The following is a 26,614-nucleotide window of genomic DNA, read 5'->3' as shown; positions in this document are numbered from 1 at the left end:
AGTTAGGTGCAATCTTACTGGCAGCAATATCCTTGCCTGTGAAGCCCTTTTTGTGCAAAGAAATGATTACAGCACGTGTTTCCTTGCAGGTAACCATGGTTGACAGAGGAAGAAGAATGATTCCAAGCACCACCCTCCTTTTGAAGCTTCCAGTCTGTTATTCAAACTCAATCAGCATGACAGAGTGATCTCCAGCCTTGTCCTCGTCAACACTCACACCTGTGTTAATGAGAGAATCACTGACATGGTTGTAGGCTGGTCCTTTTGTGGCAGGGCTGAAATGCAGTGGAAATGTTAAAAGGAACCACCAGCTTTCATATGTTCCCATGTTCTGAGCAAGGCACTTAAACGCCATCTTTCTTACATGGCACATATTGCACTTTTACTTTCTTCTCCAATACTTTGTTTTTGCATTATGTAAACCAAATTGAACATATTTCATTATTTATTTGAGGCTAAATTGATTTTATTTATGCATTATATTAAGTTAAAATAAGTGTTCATTCAGTATTGTTGTAATTGTCATTATTACAAATAAATAAAAAATAAATAAATAAAATTGTAGTTTTTTTATTTTAAATGGCCGATTAAAATCGGGTTTTGGTCCTCCAATAAATCGGTATCGGTGTTGAAAAATCATAATTGGTCGACCTCTACTTTTGACCAGAGCCCTATGGGCCCTGGACAAAAGTAGTACACTACATAGAGAATAGGGTGCCATCTGGGACGCATACTTAAAGACTGAACACAGTTGGGACGGACGTCACTATCTTGGCTCTGGCCAGTGATGAGAGAGGAGAGGGAGGGAGCAAGAGAAAGAGAGAGATTAGCTTAGTGCTTTGAGAGTAATTTTACTCAATGGTCACAGATATGAAACACTCAGGGTTGACACTACCGTACATGCTCAAAGTAGGAACTCAAGTAAATGGATACATTTTTAGAAGTTATATATAAAAAATATATGTTTCCCATTAGATGGAAATTCAGCTCTCTGTTACATTCTATGAACAAGGAGAATTTCAGGAGATATCCACATTCATATAGTTCAATTCTGCGCAGGAGAGCATCTCTGGAGGTTGTCACGCTCATTAGCAGGAGGTAAACGTCTAATGAGGTAAACACTTACTACACATCCGAGGTAAACGTTTTTCGCAGGAGGCATACGTCGTGTGCCTGTCAGTGACCTAGCTGGACCATTCCGACCTGACATGGAGCCAAGTCTTTCCGAGAGCCTTTCTGTGTAACGCATCATCTCCGTTTTGACTAATTGAGCTTAATGGAGTAATCACTAGGAACTCAGGTCTCAGTCTCTGGCTGACTCCTGATGTCATACTGTATCGACTTAGGACTATTAGGACCCCTTAATCACCACCCTTCCTCTCTTTCCATGGCAGGGTCATCACGGGTAGGCGTTTAATGGTTGTTTATTTATGCAGAGCACAGATGTTAGAGTGGAGAGAGGCACTGTTGTTTCCATTGAGATAGATTCAGCGAGAGCTACATTTGTCAGGGAGCTTGAGGGTGATTGCCTCCATTCTTGTGGGGACACTACAGACATCACACAGAACTATATCATTAGCCTTGAACATTCACCCACTCTTCTGCTCTGCATAACACAAGACAGGCTTATTGTAATATAGCACAAATAATTATAAGACCAATTCCACAATAAGAGTGATAGAACCAGGAAACATGGTCATTGCACAGGTGAGTTTATTGCATGCCATTTTCTCACATCCAAAGTCTCAAACGAAGGGCGCTGCATGGAATAAGACTGGGTTTACATGGTCCGAGTCTGGGGTACCAAGCCAACACATCGGCTCCAGAACACAAAATAAAGCAAAACAACTCAAATACAGCCAGGCAGAAAGTAGTGAAATTATTAGTGAGTATACATCAGAGGATCGTCAGGGTGGAAGCAAGGCACAAACACTCGTCAGCTTGTCCTATAACTCTGAAAAGGGAAACACCAGCGAACTCTCATATGCAATTAGCTCACATTAGAAAATGGCAGGATGCATGACACCGTCACTCACTACACTCCTTTCATGATTCAACTACACTGTATCACACAATATATCCAGAACACAACTAATTTCCCAACTCATAAAGTAGAACTAGGTAGCAACCAGATCAGGCTAGCCTCTGAACTCCAGGCTCTGACTTTCTTTCGGCCTAGTTCTTCTCAGAGGAACTCGTGCTGTAGTACTTTCCCTAATTGGCACACAGCTTATGCACGTGCTGAAACCGACCAATCCTGCTGGGTAATGTAGTTTTGGACCCAATTTGTAGTTTGGACTGCTCCATTTCTTTATATACTTTGTCTTTGGCAACTACTTAACTACTGTGAACATATTTTAAAATGGCTGAAACTTTTTGGAAGAATATCTTTACTCATGTTTTGATGGCAAAGTGCAAAAAACGTGCATAACATGGGAGTCGTAACTTATAAACCTCAATCTTTTCTCCCCCACCGTTCCTTCCTCAGGGACACTCTCAAAAGGTTAACACGAGAAAACAACACTGGAGTTAAGCATAAAAGAACTGCGTCAGACCCAGCCCACTGGCACAACTGGGCCTGGGGTATATCTTAACACTGACTGACAGGAGATACATAAGGATATGTGGGTGTGACGTCTCACAAGGATATGTGGGTGTGACGTCTCAGTGTTTGTTCCAGAAGGGGGTGGCGATGGGCCCCTGGACAGACCTCTCCACCACAATCATCTCGTTGGGGTTGTTGCGGGCGCCATAGTGATGCAAAAGCTCTTGGATCGCTGCCTCCTCAATCTGCAAGGAGGAGAGAGAGGGGGACATACAAACACAGTTGAAGTGTTTTAAAGCCACAGCCAAGTCAAGGCAGCTGTCAAAAAGGCACAGCTGGAAACAAGTAATTTCTACTGACAGACAGAGGTGATGGAACTATTTCTGATTTCCTTTCAGAGACACTTATCAAGGTACTGAGTTGAGTACGTGAGTTGGACAGACAAGCTCACAGTGAAAGGAAAAGCACAGTGTGCATAGTAAACATCTGCTACAAATTTCTGCGCACACACACACACACACACACGTTACCTGAATGAGTGCAAGCAGTTTCTCTCGGCTACGGATCAGTGCAGCCTCCTGCTGTTTCTCCTCCTCCACGATGGAAGCAAAGGTTACCATGGAGGCTGGTGGGGGGCTGCCCGCCGCTCCCAGTACCCAGGGGCTGGTCAGTAAAGAAAATTACCTTGAGTTTGTGACAGGTTGAACATTCTCCCCCTCAAACAATAGTTATTTTTCCCCCCCTGTGGTTGTTCAGGTTTTTTTCTTCAAGGTTGGGACAAGCTGACATGTGTTAGGTACATCCTGTAATAATTCTGACGCTGATTTGACACAGAGAGTAAGACACAAACAGAGAAAGACAGGTCTGAACTAGATATATCCTGTGACAGTGGTAACCAAAGATGACCACAGGCTACCCAAGAGGACAAGGGTTGGGTGAATTACAACTGACACGCAGAGAGAGAGCGAGAGAGAGTGTGTGTGAAAGAAAACGCTAATGAAACACTGATGGTCCCTGTAAGGCAATAGAGAAAACATATTCTACTTATAAAAAACTACACATATGGATATTACAATTTCCCCAGCCCTGAACTTTCCCTCCCTCTGTGCTCATCCATAAGCATGAGTAGACTAGAACCTGAATCCTACTTCCTGTTCTGAGTGATCACTTGTGACATGGAAGTCTTCTCTTATCAATTCTGATTACGATCAGAAGCCAACACTACATCACAGACTCACTGGCTGATTCATATTCAGGGCCCACTACTAGGTTACGTCCCAAATCACACCATATGCCCTACACGGTGAATTACTTTTGACCAGAGCCCTGTGGGCCACGGTCAATTTTTATTTTAATTTAACTAGGCATGTCAGTTAAGAACAAATTCATATTTACAATGACGGCCTACCCCGGCCAAACCTGGACGACGCTGAGCCAATTGTGCGCCGCCCTATGGGACTCCCAATCACGGCTGGATGTGATACAGCCTGGATTCGAACCAGGGACTGTAGTGACGCCTCTTGCACTGAGATGCAGTGCCTTAGACCGCTGCGCAACTCGGGAGCCCAAATGTAGTGCACTACATAGGGAATAGGGTGCCATTAGAGACTGCACAGAGTGTGAGCGGACATCACAGACCAGAACGAAAGCGTTTCCAGTCTTTGGGCTTTAATCCATCTTGGCTCTGGGCATAGATAAAAGATCTACGTCTGGAAGACAGATGCCCCGAATGACCCTGATAGAAGAGGAAGTAAGCGAAAGTCAAGAGCTTCTGCAAAAACAGAGAAATCGACACCATTGGGTCACACAAGTGCACACACTTCCTGTAATTCTTTTGCCTGATATGACTTGAGAGATGTCACAATTCAAAACATTGCTACCAAAGTTAAAGTAAAAACATCCACACATTGGTTTCACAAGCATTCCTCAAACACCTCTGCCCATATTGTGTTCATCGAGATGTCAACGTTATAGGATACAGCACCAGTACACAAACAATCTTCTCTTCCAAACGTTTTTGTTATGTCAAAACACCCAAAAATATATAATGCTGAAGTCGTATCGTTTACTGTCGTTTCAAATCAGGAGCACACAGTATTCAGTTACCCTGGTCTCAGATCAGTTTGTGCTGTCATGCCAACTCCTATGGTTATTTTCATCGTAGCACAAACAGATCTGGGACCAGGCAAGTAAATTCAGCTCTTTTGGCATCTAAAGCTCTACCAATCCAGCTGGTGTCTGAGTGGTGGTGTAGTTCACAGTGCAGGGTGAAGTTGCCCCTAGGGAAGCTGATCATAAGATCTGTTCTTATGAGAAAGTTCACCAGAGGCGTAGTTGACTAGGCAGTTCTTCTAACTGACGTGTCAGTCTTGTTGAATGGGAAGTGAAAAGGTCATAGTGACCATCAGCCTAATAGCACCACAGCCCTATCAGTGAGTCACACCCTACTTCAGGCAGCTGCCTCCCTTTCAGTACATTGACCATTCACTAAGCCCCGCCCCACTTGGTTACTGTTGGAACCTCTGACAACATCCCAGGAAGCCAAATTCCCCCTTCCAACCACTGGCGAAATCCCCTCACAATGATCTCAAAATGTGTTTTTAATACACAAATCAAATAAAAAAAGACTACCCCTAACTAATCAGGAAATTATTAGGTATGTTGTGGACTGTCATCACAATTGCTTCACAGGAATGTAGGACTGTATTTTAACATATACCGGTATATGCACAGACCAGTTTGGGTTTTTACTTTACATCCTATAACGGTATTTGAACGTTTGGTTTTTAAAATGTGAAACGTCATGTCCGATCTCTCACTCCATGCCGCTTTCCACACAGACCTAGCCCCGTCCATCACTCAATGAGTGCATATGTTATTCCTCAATCACGAGACCGAGACACTTGCGTTCAGTCTGCATCCAGCACATACAACAAATGTTGATGACAAGGATACTGTTTTCACTTTGATTTTTAATATAATTCCACTAGCGTTCCATAACTACACTATTAGTTTGTGTTTCTTACATCTGCAAACAGCTAGTTTGTGTTTTCTTTGCAAGTTGTGTCTAAATCATGTTAGCCGCTAATGCAAATCACTAGCTAGCAAATAAACGTAGTCAGAGCAAACGTAATTAGCTATAACACACACTGGTGACCGTGTAGACCTAATCAACAAGTTTGTGCAACAGTATCTTCTAAATCAGAGGGGAATACGCGAAGCATAATGTAGCCAAATATTATTGGGTCCCCTTGGTAACACTTAACAAATTTGGTTCCTACCCTGTCACAATAACTCCTCCTTGGCATTTGTAATTGTTGCACGTCAAACACTGTATTCAAAGCTCCCACTATTATAGTCTAACTATAGAATTAGAATAATCATATTTCAATGACGCCAACAGTTCACCGAAGTGTTTTGCTCTAAATCACATGTCAAATCGCAATTGCAACATTTGGTTAAAAATAATGCCTATAAAAGCATGGAAATGATCTCAAATGAGTTCAGGAAATGCAGAAACTTATGAAAATAAAAATGGGTTGAATTGATCAGTATAAACAAAGACCCATCGAAATCACTTAGATTTGACAGTCACGCACTCATATAGCAAATGTATTATTCAAAAACTTTAAAAAAAAAAATAAAGAAAACATTTAAAACGTCATACCATCCCATTTTTTTTTCAAATACCGTAATATGATATTTTGGCCATATCGCCCAGCCCTACGGGAACCTGGTAAAATTATGTTTACGTTTGTAGTGTGGCTAGCCACTGATTGGCTCTGAATGTACTGTGCATGCTGTCAAAGGTACTAACCACGTTTGGGGCTAATAAGTGCTCTCAAATATTTTGCTGATGTCGACAGCAGATAAGTTATATTCCTAATATAGCCAACTTAGCAAGCTAACTTAGAGAAACACGTTATATTAAGTAGTTAGCTAGCTTTAGCAATGTTTGGTGCTCAATGAGAAAGATGCCAGTAACTAACCAGTTGAGCTAGCGAAGTACAATTTCGTGTTAGCAAAATACTCCAAGAGTCTCTGCATTTCAGGAATCACAGTGGCAAGTACCCCTAGTGCATTGTTCAATTATTTAGCCATTTAAAACATATATGTTTTGAATAAAACTCAGTTTTTCCCCACTGCCCTCACTGGCTTTCATGTGTTCACAAGGTGTTGGACTCCAAGACGAGTTGCTATCCATTGGAGTGCTGCGATTGGTTGCCCAAAATTCCAGGGCGGGCTTAGCGAAGGGAGTTTGGGCGATATTTTCCTCTCGCTAAAACAATGACGAGTTTGCCATTTTTTGTGCCATCTGTATAGATCACTTTGCACCCATGTAGGCAGGAGTTTCATGAGAGTGAGGGTAGAGGAGAAGGCTTCTCACCTTCCGATGACATTTGAACATTTCCGATGCATCTGCTCAAGCAAACCACAGACTCTCAGGGCTGGTTTCCCAGACTAGCATAGTCCTGGACTAAAGATCATGGTCAATAGAGAGTCCAGGATGTGGCTTAATCTGTGTCTGGGAAACCGCACTCCAGAGTGTTTCATTTGGACAGTAAAGCTCAACATAGTCAACTCTAAATTCTCTGTACAGGGGCGGAAATCCCGGGGGGGACGGGGGGACACGACCCCCCCATCCTGGGAAAAATATGATTTGTCCCCCCCAATATATCACTGAAACATAACTATGTAATTTAAATAATATGAATAATACGCAATGAAAGCAATTGTGCTGATTATAGACACTTAATAGCGCGTTTTTAAGTTTCAAAAGATTGCGACCCCCCCACCCTTTGCCTCACAATGGTTTGATCCACTGCCAGTTAAGGTAACAGAGGGGTAACAGAGGGGTCGTATCTACTGTCTGAAAGGCACTCAATGAACGCAACTGACGTGAGGTTAATCCAGTCAATCGCGCACACACACTAGCTGAATATGCAGAGCTAGCGCGCAAATATTAACTATTAAGCTAGCTAGTACCTATTCCATTTATGTGGCCTCGTCAAAGATGGAATCTTTGCTATCGTCAATTTATTCCAAGATCAGCATGCAGATGATGTAAATTAGTGCTTCAAAGTCCCTGTGATAAGGTTAGCGATAAACTGAAGTCCAAACTGAACAGAACTACACTCTCTTCTACCATTGTCTTAAATATATTTAATTGTCTGGGTACAAAAGCTAAATTGTCGCAAGGGAACTTTTATTTATTTATTTTATTTCACCTTTATTTAACCCGGGTAGCAAAGATTATAGTAAACACCAATGAAACGGAATTGGTGCTCGCTAGCTTTGCAAATTCAGCTATTGTTGGAAGCCAGCCAATATGAAACAAACTATTCAAATTACAAAAGGTTGCAGCATATGTTGTGTAAATGGTGAACTCATACAGCTGTCAACTCTTGTCATTTTAATCCGTTTCACATTTGCTAGCTACCTTTTAGATCGAAGCCCAAATAGAATGATAAAAGATAAGATGATAGAAGCCCATCTCCTACTGTAAATAACCTACACACTGTGTGTGTGTGTAGCCAGCCAGGTAGAAAAATAAAAGACGGACATCAGAGTATTTTTCAGTACACCAAAACGCAAAGTAAGAACCCTAGTAGCCTAATATCTCAAAGACTAGTTGATAAAATGTTCATAAGAAAGAAATGAAATTCTAATGGAAATGTTTCACAATGATGTAATTAGGCAGAGCAGGCAACAGATGGCACACAGACAGCAGAGTTGGGGACAGATATGCAGGGACAGACTGGCAGAGACGGGGAGTCTCAGGTAAGTTTGTTGAGTCTTTGTTTGGCAACATTATGAAAGGTTCTCAATTTTTTTTACTTGTAAAATAGGAACATAATTGGAAAATGCCATGGATACCCCCACTCTCAACTTAAACTGGTGACTGAACTAAGATTTGTTAAAGGCAATGGTATTGCTGTTGTGATTAGTTGTGTAGTTTTGGGTACCGGTAGTTAGGAGTACGGCAAACACCTTATTTCTTTGGTTCCTCAATATACATTTACCATATTACAATGTAGGCTGTGTGTTACAGCACTACTTTTGGTGTCCCCCTCAGGAATTGCTCTTGAGAAAATTTCATGTAATTGTCCCCTCCAAAGTTGATATCAGATTTTCGCCCCTGTCTCTGTATAAAAACAAGTAGTCCTCCAAATCATTATTCATTCTTTCGTCTGCTTCCCTTTGGAATAACTGAGAATCATCATAGAGAAACTCTGCCAGTCACTTGCCGCTTTCTTAGTGACTATGTTTATTCTAAAGAGATACCTCACAGAGTTTGAACTAATTTGAACCATCAGCTACAACATAGTATCTATGGTGATTGTGTTATTAATTAGGCCTATCTCCTTACTCCAACGAATTTGTTTCTCACCAAGGTAACCAAATGACATTGACTCTAGTAGATTTGTTAGTGTCAGATTCCTGTCTGATAGAAACAAGAAAATGCATGAGCAAGGCAACACACTAGAGACATCTAGTGGACAACCCTGGTACTTTGGGGTAGAAGACTAGTTCATAGATTTCTATTTTATTTAACTAGGCAAGTCAGTTAAGAACAAATTATTATTTACAATGATGGCCTACCGGGGAACAGTGGGTTAACTGCCTTGTTCAGGGGCAGAACGACAAATTTTAACATTGTCAGCTCGGGGATTCGATCCAGCAACTTTTAGGTTACTGGCCCAATGCTCTAACCACTACCTGCCGCCCCAAAATTCATCAGCCATAAGGGCATTTATCCCTTGACCATACACAAATGCTAGTCTATATTGTGTGTTTTATATAATGGACACCTCTATGTGTGTTGGTGACGATGAACATAATATATGACAGACTGTATGTGTGCGTGTGTGTGTGCATAGTCTTACCCGGCAGGTCTCTCTGGCTCACTGGGGGGCTCAGCAGTACATTTGAAGTTAACCCTCCTGGCAGCAGAGACCAGAGGCCCCTGAGCTACTGGTCTTCCCGGGGCCCCTGGACCCCCGTTCCTGACCCGGCTCTCCTCCTCCACCAGGAGGTCCCGGAACGCTCGAGACGAAGGGGGTGTCTGGAACGGAGTGGCCCTGGAGAGAGGAGGGAGGTGGAACCACATTTGATAATCAAAAGTTCTACTTCAAAGCATTAAAAAGTACTACTTTTACTAACAGCTGAGGGAATAGGCAGAGATTGTACTTGTACATTTTCAACACAAATAAGAGACCGGGACAGGACCTATTTTATTACATAGGGATTGTCACACCAACCCACCACCTTCTGTGCTGGCTATGATATCAGGAGCATTCCTTATGGAGGCGGGCTTACCATGCTTTCGCACTCTTCGAGGGAGTAATCACTGGTGTCGATTTGGATAGCACGCCCTCAACACTGCCCTCCTTGGTTGCCATGGCGATCATCTTCCTCTGCTTCTGGGAGAGCTTGGCTGGGAGAGGGGACTGCTTGCTGCCAACACTGCCAGGACTTTTGGGAGTGGCTCCGAGACTTTGTGTCTTTGAGCTGGCTTCCATATCCATGATTGCCCTGAGATCCAAGACAGGAAGTGGCAGAGCAGGACTGTAGAAAGAGAGAAACGACACAATGTCACATACAGTTCCACCCCTGACCTGGTCCACAGTGACCTGGCTCACCTGGCTGTGACCTTGGGGATGTGCTCTAGGGCAAAACTCTTTGGGGGTTCAGCGAGGAGGCCGTTCCTCATGGTGGTGGTGGGGGTGCTGGGGGGAGTCTTCAGCCTGGGACCTCCTCCAGCCCTCTCCTCCTCGGGCCTGTCGTGGAACACGGGACTCTGGAGTTCTCGGGGGCTGCCCACACCCATGTAGCTGCCCTCAGAGTCAGATGTCATCAGCTCCTGCAGAGACTCCATGGAGTTGGTCTTTCCTGACTTTACCAGGCTGGGAGATAGGACTGAGACTAGAAGAGACATATCATAATCCATATCAGCCCAACTCCAATTAAAGGAAATAATTATTACGCGCCGTGACAGAGTGTGTGTGTGTGTGTTATACCTGCAGCAGGTGGGCTCTGGATGATGTCAGAAAGAGTGTAACCCCCTGAGCTGTCGGAGCGTCGCCTTGGTTTTCTCTTGGCCTTTAACTTAGCTTTCTTCAACAGAGTCTCCCTGAGAGGAGGAAGATGAGACAGATGATGAAGAGGAACAAATTCGGCCATAGTTCAAATGTTAGGGAGGTTACTGGCTGGATGCATTTCATTCCAAAACATTGGAACCTAGTTTCAGCACCAATTCAGTCCCATCTCATTCATGACAGGGAGTGAACAAAGGCGCAACTTTGTGGAATGAGATGCAGCCACAGTGTTGTACATAGTTTGATAGATGGTATAGTACCTGCAGGAGTAGTTCAGTTCAGTGTCAGCTTTAGAGCTGAATGAAGAATCCCAGTCCTCGTACACACTTAGGTCCGGGGCGTCTGGGTAAGGCGTGATGAGTCGCATCTGCATGGCCGGAATCTGACAGGAACAGGACGGTAACAGGTCAGTTAGTCAGAACCAACGGTTGTGTTCAGTTCAGAACCCATGGTTGTGTTCAGTAGGAATCGAATGGAAGAAAACAAGTTTAACAGGGAGGGACTATCTAAGGAACCATTCAATAAGAAACCCCTATTGTCGTTTTCTGTTTGGAACAGTTTCTGTTGAGTTCCCCTAATGTACATATGCCAGGTATCTCACTATGCAGTTATGGCCACGGCACTGAGGAGAAATGACTCACCATACTCCTGTAAGAGGCAGAGAGCTCCACCAGCACGTCATCACTCAAGATATCCAGCGCTCTGAAGAGAGAGTGTTATGGATATATAAACAGAGAGGGAGACAGAACAAGAGAGGGAGGGGCGGAGAGGGGGAGAGAGAAAGAGAGAGAGTCTATTGAAGAATCCATAGATTTCCAATTTTACCAGAAGTGGCTAAACACAAAACAAACCACACGAAGAGTTATCTATCCAAAATGGAGATGTATGGGTAAACCACTTCACCAATCTTTTTGGCCCTATAACAAAGAAAAAACAGCAAAAACATATACATGATCAAATACAAATCTTAGAATCAACTATTAAAAGCCTACCTGAACCTACTGGATTCTCCAATTACATTGAATGAACTACAGGACAAAATACAAACCCTCCACCCCAAAAAGGCCTGTGGTGTTGACGGTATCCTCAATGAAATGATAAAATATACAGACAAATTCCAATTGGCTATTCTTAAACTATTTAACATCATCCTCAGCTCTGGCACAAAAGTGGAGACAAATTTAACCCCAATATGAGTCAACAGCAACCTTGGGAAAATCCTCCGCATTTCATTAAGAGCAGACTCCAACATTTCCTCAGCAAATGTCAAATAGGATTTTTACCTAATTACCATACGACATACCACGTAGTCACCCTGCACACCCTAATTGACAAACAAACAAATCAAAACAAAGGTTAAGTGTTCTCATGCTTTGTTGATTTCAAAAAAGCTTTTGACTCAATTTGACACGAGGGCCTGGTATACAAATTGATGGAAAGTGGTGTTGGGGGAAAAATATACAACATTATAAAATCCATGTACACAAACAAGTGTGCGGTTAAAATTGCAAAAAAACATTTATTTTCACAGGGCCATGGGGTGAGACATGGATGCAGCTTAAGCCCTACCCTCAACACACACACACATAAATTAATTGCCGAGGGCACTAGAACAGTCTGCAGCACCCGGCATCACCCTACTAAAATCTGAAGTCAAATGTCTACCGTTTGCTAATGATCTGGTGCTTCTGTACCCAACCAAGGAGGGCCTACACAGCAGCACCTAGATCTTTGACAGATTATGTCAGACCTGGGCCCTGACAGTAAATCTCAGTATGAGAAAAATAATGGGGTTCCAAAAAAGGTTCAGTTGCCAGGACCACAAATACAAATTCCATCTAGACAAGGTTGCCCTAGAGTACACAAAAACAATACATACCTCAGCCTAAACATCGGTGCCACAGGTAAGCTGTGAACGATCTGAGAGAAAAGGCAAGAAGGGCCTTCTATGCCATCAAAAAGAGCATAAAATTTGACATGACAATTAGGATCTAGCAAAAAATACTTGAATCAATTATAGAACCCATTGCCCTTTATGGTTGTGAGGTCTGGGGTCCGCTCACCAACCAAGAAATCACAAAATGGGACAAACACCAAATTGAGACTGCATGCAGAATTCTGCAAAAACATCCACTGTGTGCAACATAAAACATCAAATAATGCATGCAGAGCAGAATTAGGCCGATACCTGCTAATGATCAAACTCCTGAAAAGAGCCATTCAATTCTACACCCACCTAAAAGGAAGCAATTCCCAAACCTTCCATAACAAAGGCCAGCACATACAAAGAGATGAACCTGGAGAAGAGTCCCCTAAGCAAGCTGGTCCTGTAGCTCTGTTCACAAACAGACCCCGCAGAGCCCCAGCGCAGCAACACAATTAGACCCAACCAAATCTAGAGAAAACAAAAAGATAATTACTTGACACATTGGAAAGAATTAACAAAAAACTGAGCAAACTAGCATGTAATTTGGCCCTAAACAGAGAGTACACAGTGGCAGAATACCAGACCTAAACTTAAGGAAAGCTTTGACTATGTACAGACTCAGTGAGAATAGCCTTGCTATTGAGAAAGGCCGCCAAAGACAGACCTGGCTCTAAAGAGAAGACATTTTGTGGGCAGTGTGCACATAGCCTGAGGTGGAAACTGAGCTGAACTTCCTAACCTCCTGCCAAATGTATGACCATATTAGAGACACATATTTCCCTCAGATTACACAGATCCACAAAGAATTCAAAAACAAATCTAATTTTGATAACCTCCCATATCTACTGGGTGAAATACCACAGTGTGCCATCACAGCAGCAAGGTGTGTGACCTGTTGCCACAAGAGAAACCAGTGAAGAACAAGACCATTGTAAATACACAGAGAGCGCGAGAACGAGCAAGAGAATCATCATCGGTTTCCTAAGTAGTATACAGCATGTTCACATATCATAAGCCATACATCCAACAGAAATATCTAATTTACATAAGTATTCAGACCCTCTGCTGAGACTCAAAATTGAGCTCAGGTACATCCTGTTTACACTGATCATCCTTGAGATGTTTCTACAACTTGATTGGAGTCCACCTGTGGTAAATTCAATTGGTTGGACATGATTTTGAAAAGGCACACACCTGTCTATTTAAGGTCCCACAGTTGACAGTGCATGTCAACTGTGGGACCTTAAATAGACAGAAACTCCCCAAATACAGGTGTGCCGAGCTTGTAGCGCCATACCCAAGAAGACTTGAGGCTGTAATCGTTGCCAAAGATGCTTCAACAAATTACTGTGATTAATGTGATATTTCAGTTATTTTATTTGTAATACATTTACATTATGGGGTATTGTGTGAAGATTGATGAGGGGAAACATTTTTTTAAATCTATTTTAAAATAAGGCTGTAACATGACAAAATGTGGAAAAAGTCAAGGGGTCTGAATACTCCCAACGCACTGTATACACACACACTCACTTGGACTCGAGCAGGGCAGCCATGTTGAGCACAATGAACTGGATGCAGGATAGTTTGAGCTGCTCAGCGTTGTACATGGCAGAAAACTGCAGCAGCTCTGCAGCGTTCTTCAGTGTCACTGAGGAGACAGAAGAGGAAGCCATTTTTAAAAACAAGCAGGATAGTGCTCTCACACGAGTGCTTTTTAAGACAACAAAGCTGTTTGATATCATGTTGATAGGCATGAGAGAGAGAGGACAGAGGGATGAGAGGAGAGCAGAGGAGGCTAATAGGACAGAGGGAAGATGAGAGGACGTACGGTTCTCAGTAATGGCCACTTCACACATCTCCTTCAGTCGGGTGATGAGAAGCTGATCGGCCACCACCAACACGTTGCAGACAAACTCCACATTCAGAGACTCTGGAAGAGGATAGAGACTTTGTTTCCACCATGTAGCTTTCAACTACCTTGTGCATCAAGATCAAAGTCAACATGATGAGGTTCATAAATTGCATTATGGGTAGCCACATGTAACTTATTTTTAAATCAATATTTATGTAATGCACTTATTTGACAGGGACAGCGCACATTTATTTCAGAGTCAATGTATTTGTACCCAAGTTGGCAAAAGAGCCATTTTCCATCCATAGTCCCGAAGCATTTTTCACTGAGTATTTGTGTGTGTACAGGTTGTATATGCATGATCTGGTGTGTCCTGTGTACCTTTGATAGTGGGAGACTCGTCAGTGTAGACATAATCTAGGATGACCTGAAGTACATCTGAGCTGGTGGGCATCTCCAGTGCACTACATGAAGTGGCCTGTGGGGAGCGCACAACAACAACATTACCAACACTGATCACAAGTAGCAGCACACTTACTCAAGCACAATGTGAGACAACATTTTTCAGAGCCAATGAGTCAATGGTTACTTCTGGCAATATTAAAATGAAGCTTTTAGCGTACAATGAGCGAGACCTCCAATTGCCAACAACTAACAGACATTTTATCATTTGTATAAACTAATATAGATTCATAAAAATGAAACATCAAAGAAACAAAAAATTACGACATACCTCTATCCAGGGGTTCGCCAGCATACTGTGGAAGTACTCTGAAACACATACGACATATGTTTACAATACAACCGCCACTAAGAAATGTAAATTTTTTTTTTTTTTTTTAAAAACACTTAAAATCATCACCCAGACACTGATTAATCTTAGTGCTTAATTAAAACTAATTTTCAATTGAGATTCTCCATTGAGCATGCTTTTAGTCCAGGGCTAGGCTTAATCGGTGTACGGATAACCGGCCCCATAGCTTCAACAAATGACTGGCAAATCTAGTGTCAAATGTCAACAACATTGAATAACCCAAACCCACAGTTCACCCCTCACACTCCAAGAAACGCAACAATATGTTGACACACTGTAGCTCACCAAGTCTGGCACACAGCACACACTTGTGACAGGGGAACTCCTTTCCATCCACAGACCTCAGAGTGACGTCACAGAGGTAGGAGCTTGGGGGAGACACAGATACAGCTTAGACAGAGCAATATCTCCTCTGATATTTTACCACCGTGATTATCTGACAACAATTGAATAGAATCACAAAACATTGACTTGAATAGGAATGTCCATTCTAGTAATTATCCTTCTATGAACACAATATTGTCTCAGGTAATCTGCCACATGGCAATTACTCACCACTTTTTCTGATTATATCGTGGCTTGTTGGCCGTCATCTTATGCACTACATTGATCTTCCCGTTTTCATATTTCACCCCGTCCAAACTGTAATAAAAGTATTTAACAAAATACACTACATGTTAATAACCTCCCCTAAGGTCGATGCCCGTGCGGAAATCAATTAACATAATATAAAATTGCCATCAAAATCCGGAGTTAGAGACTTTTTGTTGTTGTTGCATGGGCTGTGTCTCAATCCAACGCATCTGGCGATGTCCTCTTTCCACATGTGCAATAGAAGATGGCAGAGCTACAGCTGTGTTTGTCAGACCAGGAGACATCCCGAAAAATTGGTTTTCACAAAATGTCCGCAGTGTCAAAACGGTGGTGGCTAGAAACTATTTGAACACAAACGTGATCTCGGTTTTGCTCTAAGACACCCACACGCTTCACAGGACTAGTCTTATGTCGCTAACACCGCCGTCTCAACTCCGAACACTTTTGTCAAGTCCGAACGGTTTGAGCTACAAACTAATATGACCCCACCATCAAAAGCTAAGACTCACAAACGTGTTCTCCATTTTGCTCTATAACGCCCACAAGTTTCACGACTCGTCTCAAGGTAACCTGGTAAAAAATGAATGAAAATGAAGTGGATTTTTTGGGACAAGGTTACACATGTAACCTTTTTTTATGCTTTCATATATATACATACACACACACACACAGTGTCTCAGATGCATTTATTAAGACAAAAATGTTTCAATTTGTTTTGATATATATACAGTGGAGCAAAAATTTAGTATTAAGTCAGCCACCAATTGTGCAAGTTCTCCCACTTAAAAAGATGAGGCCTGTAATTTTCATCATAGGTACACGACAACTATGACAGACAAAATGAGGAGAAAAAATCCAGAAAATCACATTGTAGGATTTATAATGAATTTATTTGCAAATTATGGTGGAAAATAAGTATTTGGTCACCTACAAACAAGCAAGATTTCTGGCTCTCACAGACCTGTAACTTCTTCTTTAAGAGGCTCCTCTGTCCTCCACTCGTTACCTGTATTAATGGCACCTGTTTGAACTTGTTATCAGTATCAAAGACACCTGTTCACAACCTCAAACAGTCACACTCCAAACTCCACTATGGCCAAGACCAAAGAGCTGTCAAAGGACACCATAAACAAAATTGTAGACCTGCACCAGGCTGGGAAGACTGAATCTGCAATAGGTAAGCAGCTTGGTTTGAAGAAATCAAATGTGGGAGCAATTATTAGGAAATGGAAGACATACAAGACCCCTGATAATCTCCCTCGATCTGGGGCTCCACGCAAGATCTCACCCCGTGGGGTCAAAATGATCACAAGAACGGTGAGCAAAAATCCCAGAACCACACGGGGGGACCTAGTGAATGACCTGCAGAGAGCTGGGACCAAAGTAACAAAGCCTACCATCAGTAACACACTACGCCGCCAGGGACTCAAATCCTGCAGTGCCAGACGTGTCACCCTGCTTAAGCCAGTACATGTCCAGGCCCGTCTGAAGTTTGCTAGAGAGCATTTGGATGATCCAGAAGAGTATTGGGAGAATGTCAGATGAAACCAAAATATAACTTTTGGGTAAAAACTCAACTTGTCATGTTTGGAGGACAAAGAATGCCGAGTTGCATCCAAAGAACACCATACCTACTGTGAAGCATGGGGGTGAAAACATCATGCTTTGGGGCTGTTTTTCTGCAAAGGAACCAGGACGACTGATCCGTGTAAAGGAAAGAATGAATGGGGCCATGTATCGTGAGATTTTGAGTGAAAACCTTCTTCCATCAGCAAGGGCATTGAAGATGAAACGTGGCTGGGTCTTTCAGCATGACAATGATCCCAAACACACCGCCCGGGCAACGAAGGAGTGGCTTCGTAAGAAGCATTTCAAGGTCCTGGAGTGGCCTAGCCAGTCTCCAGATCTCAGCCCCATAGAAAATCTTTGGAGGGAGTTGAAAGTCCGTGTTCCCCAGCAACAGCCCCAAAACATCACTGCTCTAGAGATCTGCATGGAGGAATGGGCCAAAATACCAGCAACAGTGTGTGAAAACCTTGTGAAGACTTACAGAAAACATTTGACCTCTGTCATTGCCAACAAAGGGTATATAACAAAGTCTTGAGAAACTTTTGCTATTGACCAAATACTTATTTTCCACCATCATTTGCAAATAAATTCATTAAAAAATCCTACAATGTGATTTTCTGGATTTTTTTTTCTCATTTTATCTATCATAGTTGAAGTGTACCTATGATAAATTACAGGCCTCTCATCTTTTTAAGTGGGAGAACTTGCACAATTGGTGGCTGACTAAATACTTTTTTGCCCCACTGTATATATTTTTTTTATACCTACAGGTATCGTGCCCCACAAATGTCAAAATCGGGCAAGTGGTGTTTGAGATATCACATGTGACTAACGTACATACAGTTGATTACTATAGCGCCCCCTTGGGTAAATCAGTGTAATTTTGCAAATGCTGGATCTCTATGGCAAGGCTATCAGCTTGACAAAAATCAGCCAGTGTTGACTGAGATATCTCATGGGTTAGCTAGACTTATGTCCTGAGCAAATGTGCCAAATTTCCTCACTCCGAGTCAAACAGATCAAGAGATATAACATGTGCCTGTAATGGCGCCACCGTGTGGTCGATATGAGTCTTGACAGTGTTTGTGTTCTTGCACACTAGTCTTGACAGTGTTTGCGAAAATGTGTACATTTTTTTAAAATAAAAATATCCTTGACATTTATATGCATTCATGTGCCAAACCACACCCACGTGAATGTTTACTGGTCATGTTTCTGGTACTAGTTTAAAAATTGCGTCGAGAGACATTTTTCCATTGATGCCACATCAAGTTTCGTCATTTCACTCATTTGGTGCCAGAAGAGCTGCGTTTTAACTGTTTTTCACAAAATTCTAAATGGCGGAGAATCCATCATGGTGGACCTTGTGTCCCTGAGGCAAATTTGTTCCTTGTGGGGAGAAGGACCTGTTTCGAATTTCATGACTTCAGATCAAAACGGGGTGAGGAGCATGACCTTTCAAATTTAGCATTTTCAAATCTCATTTTATAGCACCACCATCTGGTCAATCAGTATAATTTTGCAAATGCTGGATCTCTATGGCAAGACACATCATTCACCCAAGTTGTCAAAATCGGGCCAGTGCGGTCTGAGATATCGCGTGTGACGAACGTACTTACGGACAGAGACAGACCCACAGTCCACTACCCGATTTCATCGTGGGGGACAACAATCATAATCAACTCAGTCCTCACCGTGCCGACAGACTGCCCATGCTGAGCTTCTTGGCCACGCCCTGTAAGGTCTTGACCGGGTTGACTCTTCCTCCCTCTCCAGCTCCAGCCTTGCCTCCCTTGCCTTTTTTCCCAGGCTTGGTACCCTTGCTTTTGGGCTTGTCTCCATCCCCTCGAGCCGAGGGGGTCAGCGAGCGGTACACTTCCAGGGCCGAGCGGTCCCTCAAGTTGCCCTCATGGAAGCCCAGGTCCTGCAGGCTGCTGATGAGCTGCTCCTGCTCCGGGTCTGGGCCCTGTTGATTCTGGTTCTGGCCGAAGACTCGAGGGCGGTGGCCCTGCACCAGCAGATCACAGGAATCCGTATAGATGAACTTCAGGATGTGCTCCAGCATCTCAGGGCTCACCGTCTCCACCACCAGCAGATCACAGCCCACCGCATCCTCGCTCCTCCTCACCTCCCGGTCTCCCTCCTCCCTGTCCAGCACCAGCTGCTTCCTGAAGAACTCAGACCTCATGGACAGGAGGTACTTGTGGGCAGGGAAGGTGCGGTCTCCGCTTTGCAGGGTCACGTCGTGAATACTATCCGTCTCGTCCGCTTCCTCCAGCAGGCTCTGGAAGTGTTGGGAGAAGGAGGAGGGAGATACGCTCGGAATCTCATACAGGCTGGGCGGGGGAAGGAGAGAAATCAGACATTTTGTTCACTAGGCACGAAATGCTCCAAAATTTAGTTTGTACATCCCTGTTTATGTGAATTTCACCAACAAACACTTCTTGTCCATTTCAAAACCTTTTGTTACAGTGTGGCCTAATGAAGACGATATAGTTCAAATGTTTTAAAGGAGCGACAACACACAGAGGAACAGTACCTGGTTTTGGGGTCCGACTGCAGCACTCCAAAGTTGCGTCCCTTGGAGTCCATGGTGATGCTGACCGCACGGTGGACGTAGGGGAGCTTCTCCAAGCGGATTCGCTCGTACACAGTTCCACCCTCAGGGTAACCACACACCTCCACACTCCCATCTAAAGCACACAAGGGAGAAATACTTTATAATCACTGCATTGCAATTTGACTAACTTAATTCCCAATGATTAAAATACAAAACATTTCAGATTTAATCTTGGATGATACACATCATGAAGTACAGAGAAATAGTAAACAAGATTACTTTTGAATCTAAGTCTTGTTTACTATTTCTCCATACTTCATGAAGTTTATCATCCACCATACATGTAAAAGAGCAAAGTGTGAAATAATACTGGTAGTACTCAGAAGTATCATTATGTCATCGCTGAGCTATGAGAGTAAACAATTTTCTCATCTCACCTTTCTTCTCCACGCTCTTCCTGTACTCTCCGTGCCACTGTCCGCTGAAGCCCTCCCCTTCCTGCGTGACAAACATCATGTTGTTCCTGCTCAGGGCAATGTCCGACATGAACACCTGGCGCCCGTACACCCACCTGCATTGTCTCACCGAACCACCCACTGAACGCCAGCAGAACACCTGATGGAGAGAGAGAAATCAATTGAATACAACATTAATAATCCAGAGGGACAATTAGAAAGGCATTGTCAGTGAGTGGCGACAACAAATACATTGAATAAACATAAAAGACCATACAGATCAACACACGTCATCATCCAAACTTCATAACATCCACACACAGAAAAAAACAAAGTGAGAAAGACTGGGATAGCATGATCAATGACTCAAATACATCAGCTAGAGAAGCGATCATATGGAGTGAACATTAAGAAACCACCAACAAATGACTGTAGCTAGGCACTTGTAAGTATTTGGTATTTTTCAATGTATCGGACCCAGCTGGTCCTTACCCGCCCAGCTTCATCCAGGGCCAGGATGGCCACCTTCTCTCCACCTCCCTCGTTCAGGACCTGGGGGTCCACACGATGGTCCAGGCTGCCTCCGCTCACAAGGACCTTCCGGATGTTCAGTTGTCTGAAAGAGAGGCATCGGGCATGGGAAAGAAAAACTATGAGTTGACAGAAAACAAGTGACTGAGAAAAATGATTACATATCTCACGCTCTCCCTCTCCTGTTAACCCATAAGAGTCTAAACTGAAGATCTCGTACAACGCTGTGTACTACTCCCTTCACAGAACAGCGCAAACTGTCTCTAACCAGAATAGAAAGAGTGGAAGGCCCTGGTGCACAACTGAGCAAGAGGATGAGTACATTAGAGTATCTAGTTTGAGAAACAGATGCCTCAAGTCCTCAACTGGCAGCTGAATTAAATAGTACCCGCAAAACACCATTCTCAACATCAACAGTGAAGAGGCACTTCTAGGCAGAGTTGCAAAGAAAAAGCTATATATCAGACTGGCCAATAAAAATAAAAGATTAAGATGAGCAAAAGAACACAGACACTGGACAGAGGAACTCTACATAGAAGGCCAACATCCCGGAGTCGCCGCTTCACTGTTGACGTTGAGACTGGTGTTTTGCGGGTACTATTAAATGAAGCTGCCAGTTGAGGACTTGTGAGGCATTCGTTTCTCAAACTAGACACTAATGTACTAGTCCTCTTGCTCAGTTGGGCACCAGGGCCTTCCACTCTTTCTATTCTGGTTAGAGCCAGTTTGCGCTGTTCTGTGAAAGGAGTCGTACACAGCGTTGTACGAGATCTTCAGTTTCTTGGCAATTCTCACATGGAATAGCCGTCATTTCTCAGAACAAGAATAGACTGATGAGTTTCAGAATGAAGTGCTTTGTTCCTAGCCATTTTGAGCCTGTAATCGAACCCACAAATGCTGATGCTCCTGATACTCAACAAGTATAAGAAGGTCAGTTTTATTGCTTCTTTTTCTGCTGTGCTAACATTATTGCAAAATGTTTTTCTAATGCTCAATTAGCCTTTTAAAATGATCAACTTAGATTAGCTAACACAACGTGCCATTGGAACACAGGAGTGATGGTTGCTGATAATGGGCCTCTGTATGCCTATGTAGACATTCCATTTTTTTCTTAAACTGCCGTTTCTTGTGACAATAGTCATTTACAACATTAATGTCCACACTGCATTTCTGATCAATGTGATGTTATTTTAATGGACAAAAATGTGATTTTCTTTCAAAAACAAGGACATTTCTAAGTGACCCCAAACTTTTGAACAGTAGTGTATGTGTTCATGAGTCTCACCTTTACACAGAGGGGTCATATTAGTATGTAGCCCAAACTGTTCTGCCACTACAGACAGAAGTTGGGAGACCGGCTATACCGACTTCAGACGAGTCCCAAGACACTTGTGGGGGTCGTAGAGGAAACACTATCGTGTTCGTGAGAGTAATCTTTCCATAGAGTGGACATAATATTTTGTAGGCCAAACTGGTCAGATGCGCCAGACGATTTTGTGATTAGACTGATTTTCGGGATGTCGCATGGTCTGACAAACACTGCTCAAGGTCTGTCACCTTTCACCGCAAATGCGGAAGTGTTAAATAGGCGGATGCGGTGGATTGAGACGCATCCAATGCAAAACAGATATCTCTAGCTTAAACTGACATTATGGGGATTTTTGTATTATGCTAATTAGATGGACCTTAGGTTAACGTCATCTCTCCATCATAAAGAAAAATGTAATTTGGAATTCGGTCAATTCAGGAGGTACATTTAAATTTGTATTCCAATTCTCCTCAATGAGAAATTGGAATTGCGGTTTACTTCCTGAGATGACCGAAATGGAATTGACATCAACCCTGGTAGTCACTTCTCCACTATCGGTGTAGTCACCTGGATGCCAACTTCTTGCACTGATAGTTAGCCAGCAAGTAGACATCGCCTTTCTCTGTCACCACCAACGTTGCCCCATTACTGGCCACTGCCATGGCGATGGTGACGTCCTTGTGGTAGAGGGCGGACACCTGGCGAGGCGCGGTCACACACCTCTCCCCGTTGGGGTCCATCAGGTAGCCTAGATGTCAAAAGTCAATCATCACCATGTATAATGGTAGGGGAATAATAGAGCATATCATTATAGTTGCCTTGGCTTAGCTTCAAGGGCATTGGAAACCAATGTTTTGCTACGGTGTGCCAGTCATAACGACTTACCCAGCTGCCCTCCATTCAGTCCCACTGTGTAGACAGCCTCCCTGGTCCACAGCACTGTGTGGAATCTCCCTGCTGCTACACCAATCACAGTCCTGCCTTTAAGGGTCTTGGAGAATACCTGCATCCCATTGGTCAAGACCAATGTCAGTCAACAACCAATCCAAACTGTAATTCAGCATACCACACATTCAAGTGTCTGCTCTGTGTACATGTTAGTCTTATGATGGGGGCCAGGGGCCGTGAGTGGCACGTTCATAAATCATTAATATAAAACACTTTGTCAATGTGATTGCAGCATTTACATAAGTTTAAGTTGATTGAAAAGGAGAACAAACAATTTATGCAGTAAGTATTCTTGCATTGATTTTGTTTATGCAATTGTCATAATAAATGAGACCCCAGGAGTTTTTCCTTAACTTGTCCTACTCCGGTCACATGGTAAGGGAAAACTCCCCATCTAGCTGCCTAGCTATGATGGCCAGGTACTCTCTTACCTGTTTGGGCAGGTGGCTAGAGGCGGGCGGGGGAGCCAGGCCCAGCTGGTGGAAGGTGTTGAGGCCGAAGGTGTAGACATAGCCCTCCTCAGTCAGCACCACTGTGTGATCCTTGGCTGCAGCCACCTGGGAGCAGTGATGGGACAGGAGCCCCTCCACCATCCGAGGAACCTGACAGATGATAGGCACATGAGCCCAAAATCCACAGCCCTATTTGACTTTTTAAATATATCAAATATTTTGAGCGTTTGCTTGAGCCTGCCCTGGAGTACCTTCAAAATGGAGCAATATTGAAGTTTACACTTTTGGAACTATTCCATTGTGCCAGATAAGCTCAAACATTTCAAAAACTATTTGACCCCAGGTTAACAAAATGGTGTTATAGAGAGAGGCGGCGGCAACTAAACCCCAGGTACACTCAGGGTGGAGTGGTTACAGCTAACCAAGCTAGAAGCATGTGAACACAGACAGCCATACAGCAGGTAGCCTAGCAGTTAAGAGCGCTGGTCCAGTAACCGAAAGGTTGCTGGTTCGAATCACCGAGCCAACTATGACAGATTTTGCACTATGTGCCCTTGAGAAAGGCACTTAACCCTAATTGCTCCAGGGTCGCCATCAATAATGGCTGAACCCTGGTCATGACTCCCTCTCGAAGGGTGTCTCAGGGGGAGTACGATATGCAAAAAACACATTTCCAATTCACACATGTGTAGAATATACATGTGAAAAAGGACAAATGTAAGCACCAACCTAATTATTATAACACAGGCCAAACAGTCGGAGTAGGTCATAGGTCAAGCATTTCACTACACCCGCAATAACATCTGCTAAACACGTGTATGTGACCAATAAATTATGATAGGTCAGATATAATACAGCAGAGATGTGGACTCGAGTCACATGACTTGGACTCGAGTCAGACTCAAGTCACAAATATGATGACTTGCAACTCGACTTTGACACCAATGACTTGTGACTTGACCTTGAGCCTTATGACTCGACCTGACACCCTCCCCAAGCCCAAATATTAAATATGATGCTATTAAAAAAAGTGTGCAGCGCATCAACTCCTCATTTAACGAATTACAGTTTGAATCGGACAGCAGTCAATCAAATTGTGCCAGCTGAGAAAAAGTTGTGCGTGGCAGTGCAGAGGAATGTCAGCGGATTAATTCAGATGGAGGCCTTGGAAAGATGATACCCAAAAATATTATTTTCGGATATAAAGACGACGCTGTATCAACAAAGAACGGATTACAGACGGAGGCGCTACAATTTCCAACTTTTTTTGACATTTGAAGCAGCACAAAGAACGGTAATTTAGCCGACAGCTATATATTTTATTACTTTACTAGCGTATCATGTAGGCTTGTGCAACGTTAAATCAATGAGCCTCTACACAGTCAGTCAGTGCGGGAACATTGCACCCAAGATTGAGCTACAACTGGCTAGGCAGTTGGTAACCTAAATCCTGCCTGATGTTACTGCTGTTCCTAAAATAAGGTTGGGCGATTGTGTACAAGCCTACGTCGCCCGATTGCGATCCTCAATAGTGGTACACTATTGGGGAGGGGTGGTAATAAATATTGATATTTTTAAAAGCATTCATGATTTGCGTAAATGTAATATACTAACTATTACTCTTTTTAAAAATATTAAATGGTATTACATTTGGTGAAGAGTACATTATGACTTGTTTAGGACTCGAAACTCAAAGTTAAGGACTTGAGACTTGACACTTAATGGTCTTGACTTGAGACTTGACTTGGGACTTGACTTTGGACTTGAGTGCTAAGACTTACTTGTGACTTGTAAAACAATGACTTGGTCCTACCTCTGCAAAACAGTGTAGTATTCTCACCAGATATGTCTGTTCGTCCCCGTGTCCCAGCCGACCTCCCTGCCCGTGTCCACAGGTATACACCCTTCCCTTCTGAGACAGGAACACTGAGTGGAACTTACACAGCACCACCTGAGAGGAAAGGAGAAACATTTTTTGGTAATCAATAACGTAGGTCTATTCAGTGAGACAAATTTTGCTCCGTTGTCAAATTCTCTTTACAAGAACTCAAAGAAAGGACATCAGCATGTTTGATTGTTGATTGTGCGGGTCTTTCCATTTCCGTGGCCAAAGCCCTCTCGTAGTAATAGTCAAATAGTGGTGGTACTATAGCCCGGGGAACAAGTGGAAAAGTAAACATCATTACTAATGCATCACTCCCCTCCAGCTCGCAATAGGGCAAAAGGGATGTTTCCCCGAGTATCACATTGATAACGAGACAGCCCCACACACACAGCCGTGGCTCATTTAATTAAAGCATGTCATACTGGGATAAATATTTAACACTCAGCACCTGCTGAACTGTGAGCAGGAAGCACTGAGGACAAAGGCTCTCTGCCTCCATGTGGGGGGTACCAGTAGGTCGCTGAGAGGTCTTGAAATGGGATCTGCTCCCCACTGAGCAAAGGTCATGAAAATGCACAGGTCATGAAAATGTGTATAAAATATAGAAGCTAAACAGCAACCTGCCATAGTACAATTATGAAACTTAGAGAAACTCAAAAGTTTGGTCATTACATTTCAACATGACATCTGATATATCTAGAATGTATCTAACCCAAAGACTTTTGTCAAAATCTGTAGTAAACTAGGAATGCGTGCCATCCTATGGCATCATGAGCTGCAGCAGAGCACTAGAGTTGATGTCATAGGATTGCGTTCCCTAGCATAGCTCCCTGTAAAAAGGTCCTTCCTGTCAGAGTCTAAATAACCGCTGGAAAACAGTTCTAACCAGAGTTAGGGTCCACATCTTTACAACATTATATCATAGATCTCTAGAACGTTACCTAAAAAACATAAAGTTACCTTACAAGGTTTCTTCCTCAGACGTCTCAACGCCCTCTATACCAGTGATGGATTCTGGGTTCTAACTCCTAAACTTTGAATAGGGTAAATTATCAGGTATCATATTGAAAT

At 43.1% G+C, this 26,614-nt stretch overlaps 1 protein-coding gene across 1 annotated transcript in view; it reads right to left on the bottom strand.

Annotated features, from left to right (window-relative positions):
• Positions 1-1,696: 1,696 nt before the first annotated feature.
• Positions 1,697-26,614, bottom strand: part of LOC115175911 (inhibitor of Bruton tyrosine kinase) — a 32,916-nt gene continuing 7,998 nt past the window's right edge. The window contains exons 5-26 of the mRNA XM_029735554.1: positions 25,499-25,609; positions 23,638-23,808; positions 23,144-23,261; positions 22,826-23,006; positions 20,911-21,034; positions 20,401-20,578; positions 19,943-20,096; positions 19,098-19,739; positions 15,796-15,882; positions 15,526-15,608; positions 15,160-15,197; positions 14,808-14,904; positions 14,403-14,504; positions 14,105-14,222; positions 11,286-11,346; positions 10,905-11,026; positions 10,567-10,679; positions 10,189-10,471; positions 9,866-10,114; positions 9,433-9,627; positions 3,076-3,208; positions 1,697-2,790 (exon numbers count right to left, since the gene is read on the bottom strand). Coding sequence (XP_029591414.1) covers positions 2,665-2,790; positions 3,076-3,208; positions 9,433-9,627; positions 9,866-10,114; positions 10,189-10,471; positions 10,567-10,679; positions 10,905-11,026; positions 11,286-11,346; positions 14,105-14,222; positions 14,403-14,504; positions 14,808-14,904; positions 15,160-15,197; positions 15,526-15,608; positions 15,796-15,882; positions 19,098-19,739; positions 19,943-20,096; positions 20,401-20,578; positions 20,911-21,034; positions 22,826-23,006; positions 23,144-23,261; positions 23,638-23,808; positions 25,499-25,609 — 3,486 coding nt within the window. The 3' untranslated portion in view covers positions 1,697-2,664. The remainder of the gene's footprint in view (positions 2,791-3,075; positions 3,209-9,432; positions 9,628-9,865; positions 10,115-10,188; positions 10,472-10,566; positions 10,680-10,904; positions 11,027-11,285; positions 11,347-14,104; positions 14,223-14,402; positions 14,505-14,807; positions 14,905-15,159; positions 15,198-15,525; positions 15,609-15,795; positions 15,883-19,097; positions 19,740-19,942; positions 20,097-20,400; positions 20,579-20,910; positions 21,035-22,825; positions 23,007-23,143; positions 23,262-23,637; positions 23,809-25,498; positions 25,610-26,614) is intronic.

This window comes from Salmo trutta, chromosome 3 (genome assembly GCF_901001165.1).
Source record: "Salmo trutta chromosome 3, fSalTru1.1, whole genome shotgun sequence".
Classification (NCBI taxonomy): Eukaryota; Metazoa; Chordata; class Actinopteri; order Salmoniformes; family Salmonidae; genus Salmo; species Salmo trutta.
The sequence above is the reverse complement of the archived record's forward strand: the minus strand, read 5'-3'. Positions and strand labels throughout refer to the sequence as shown.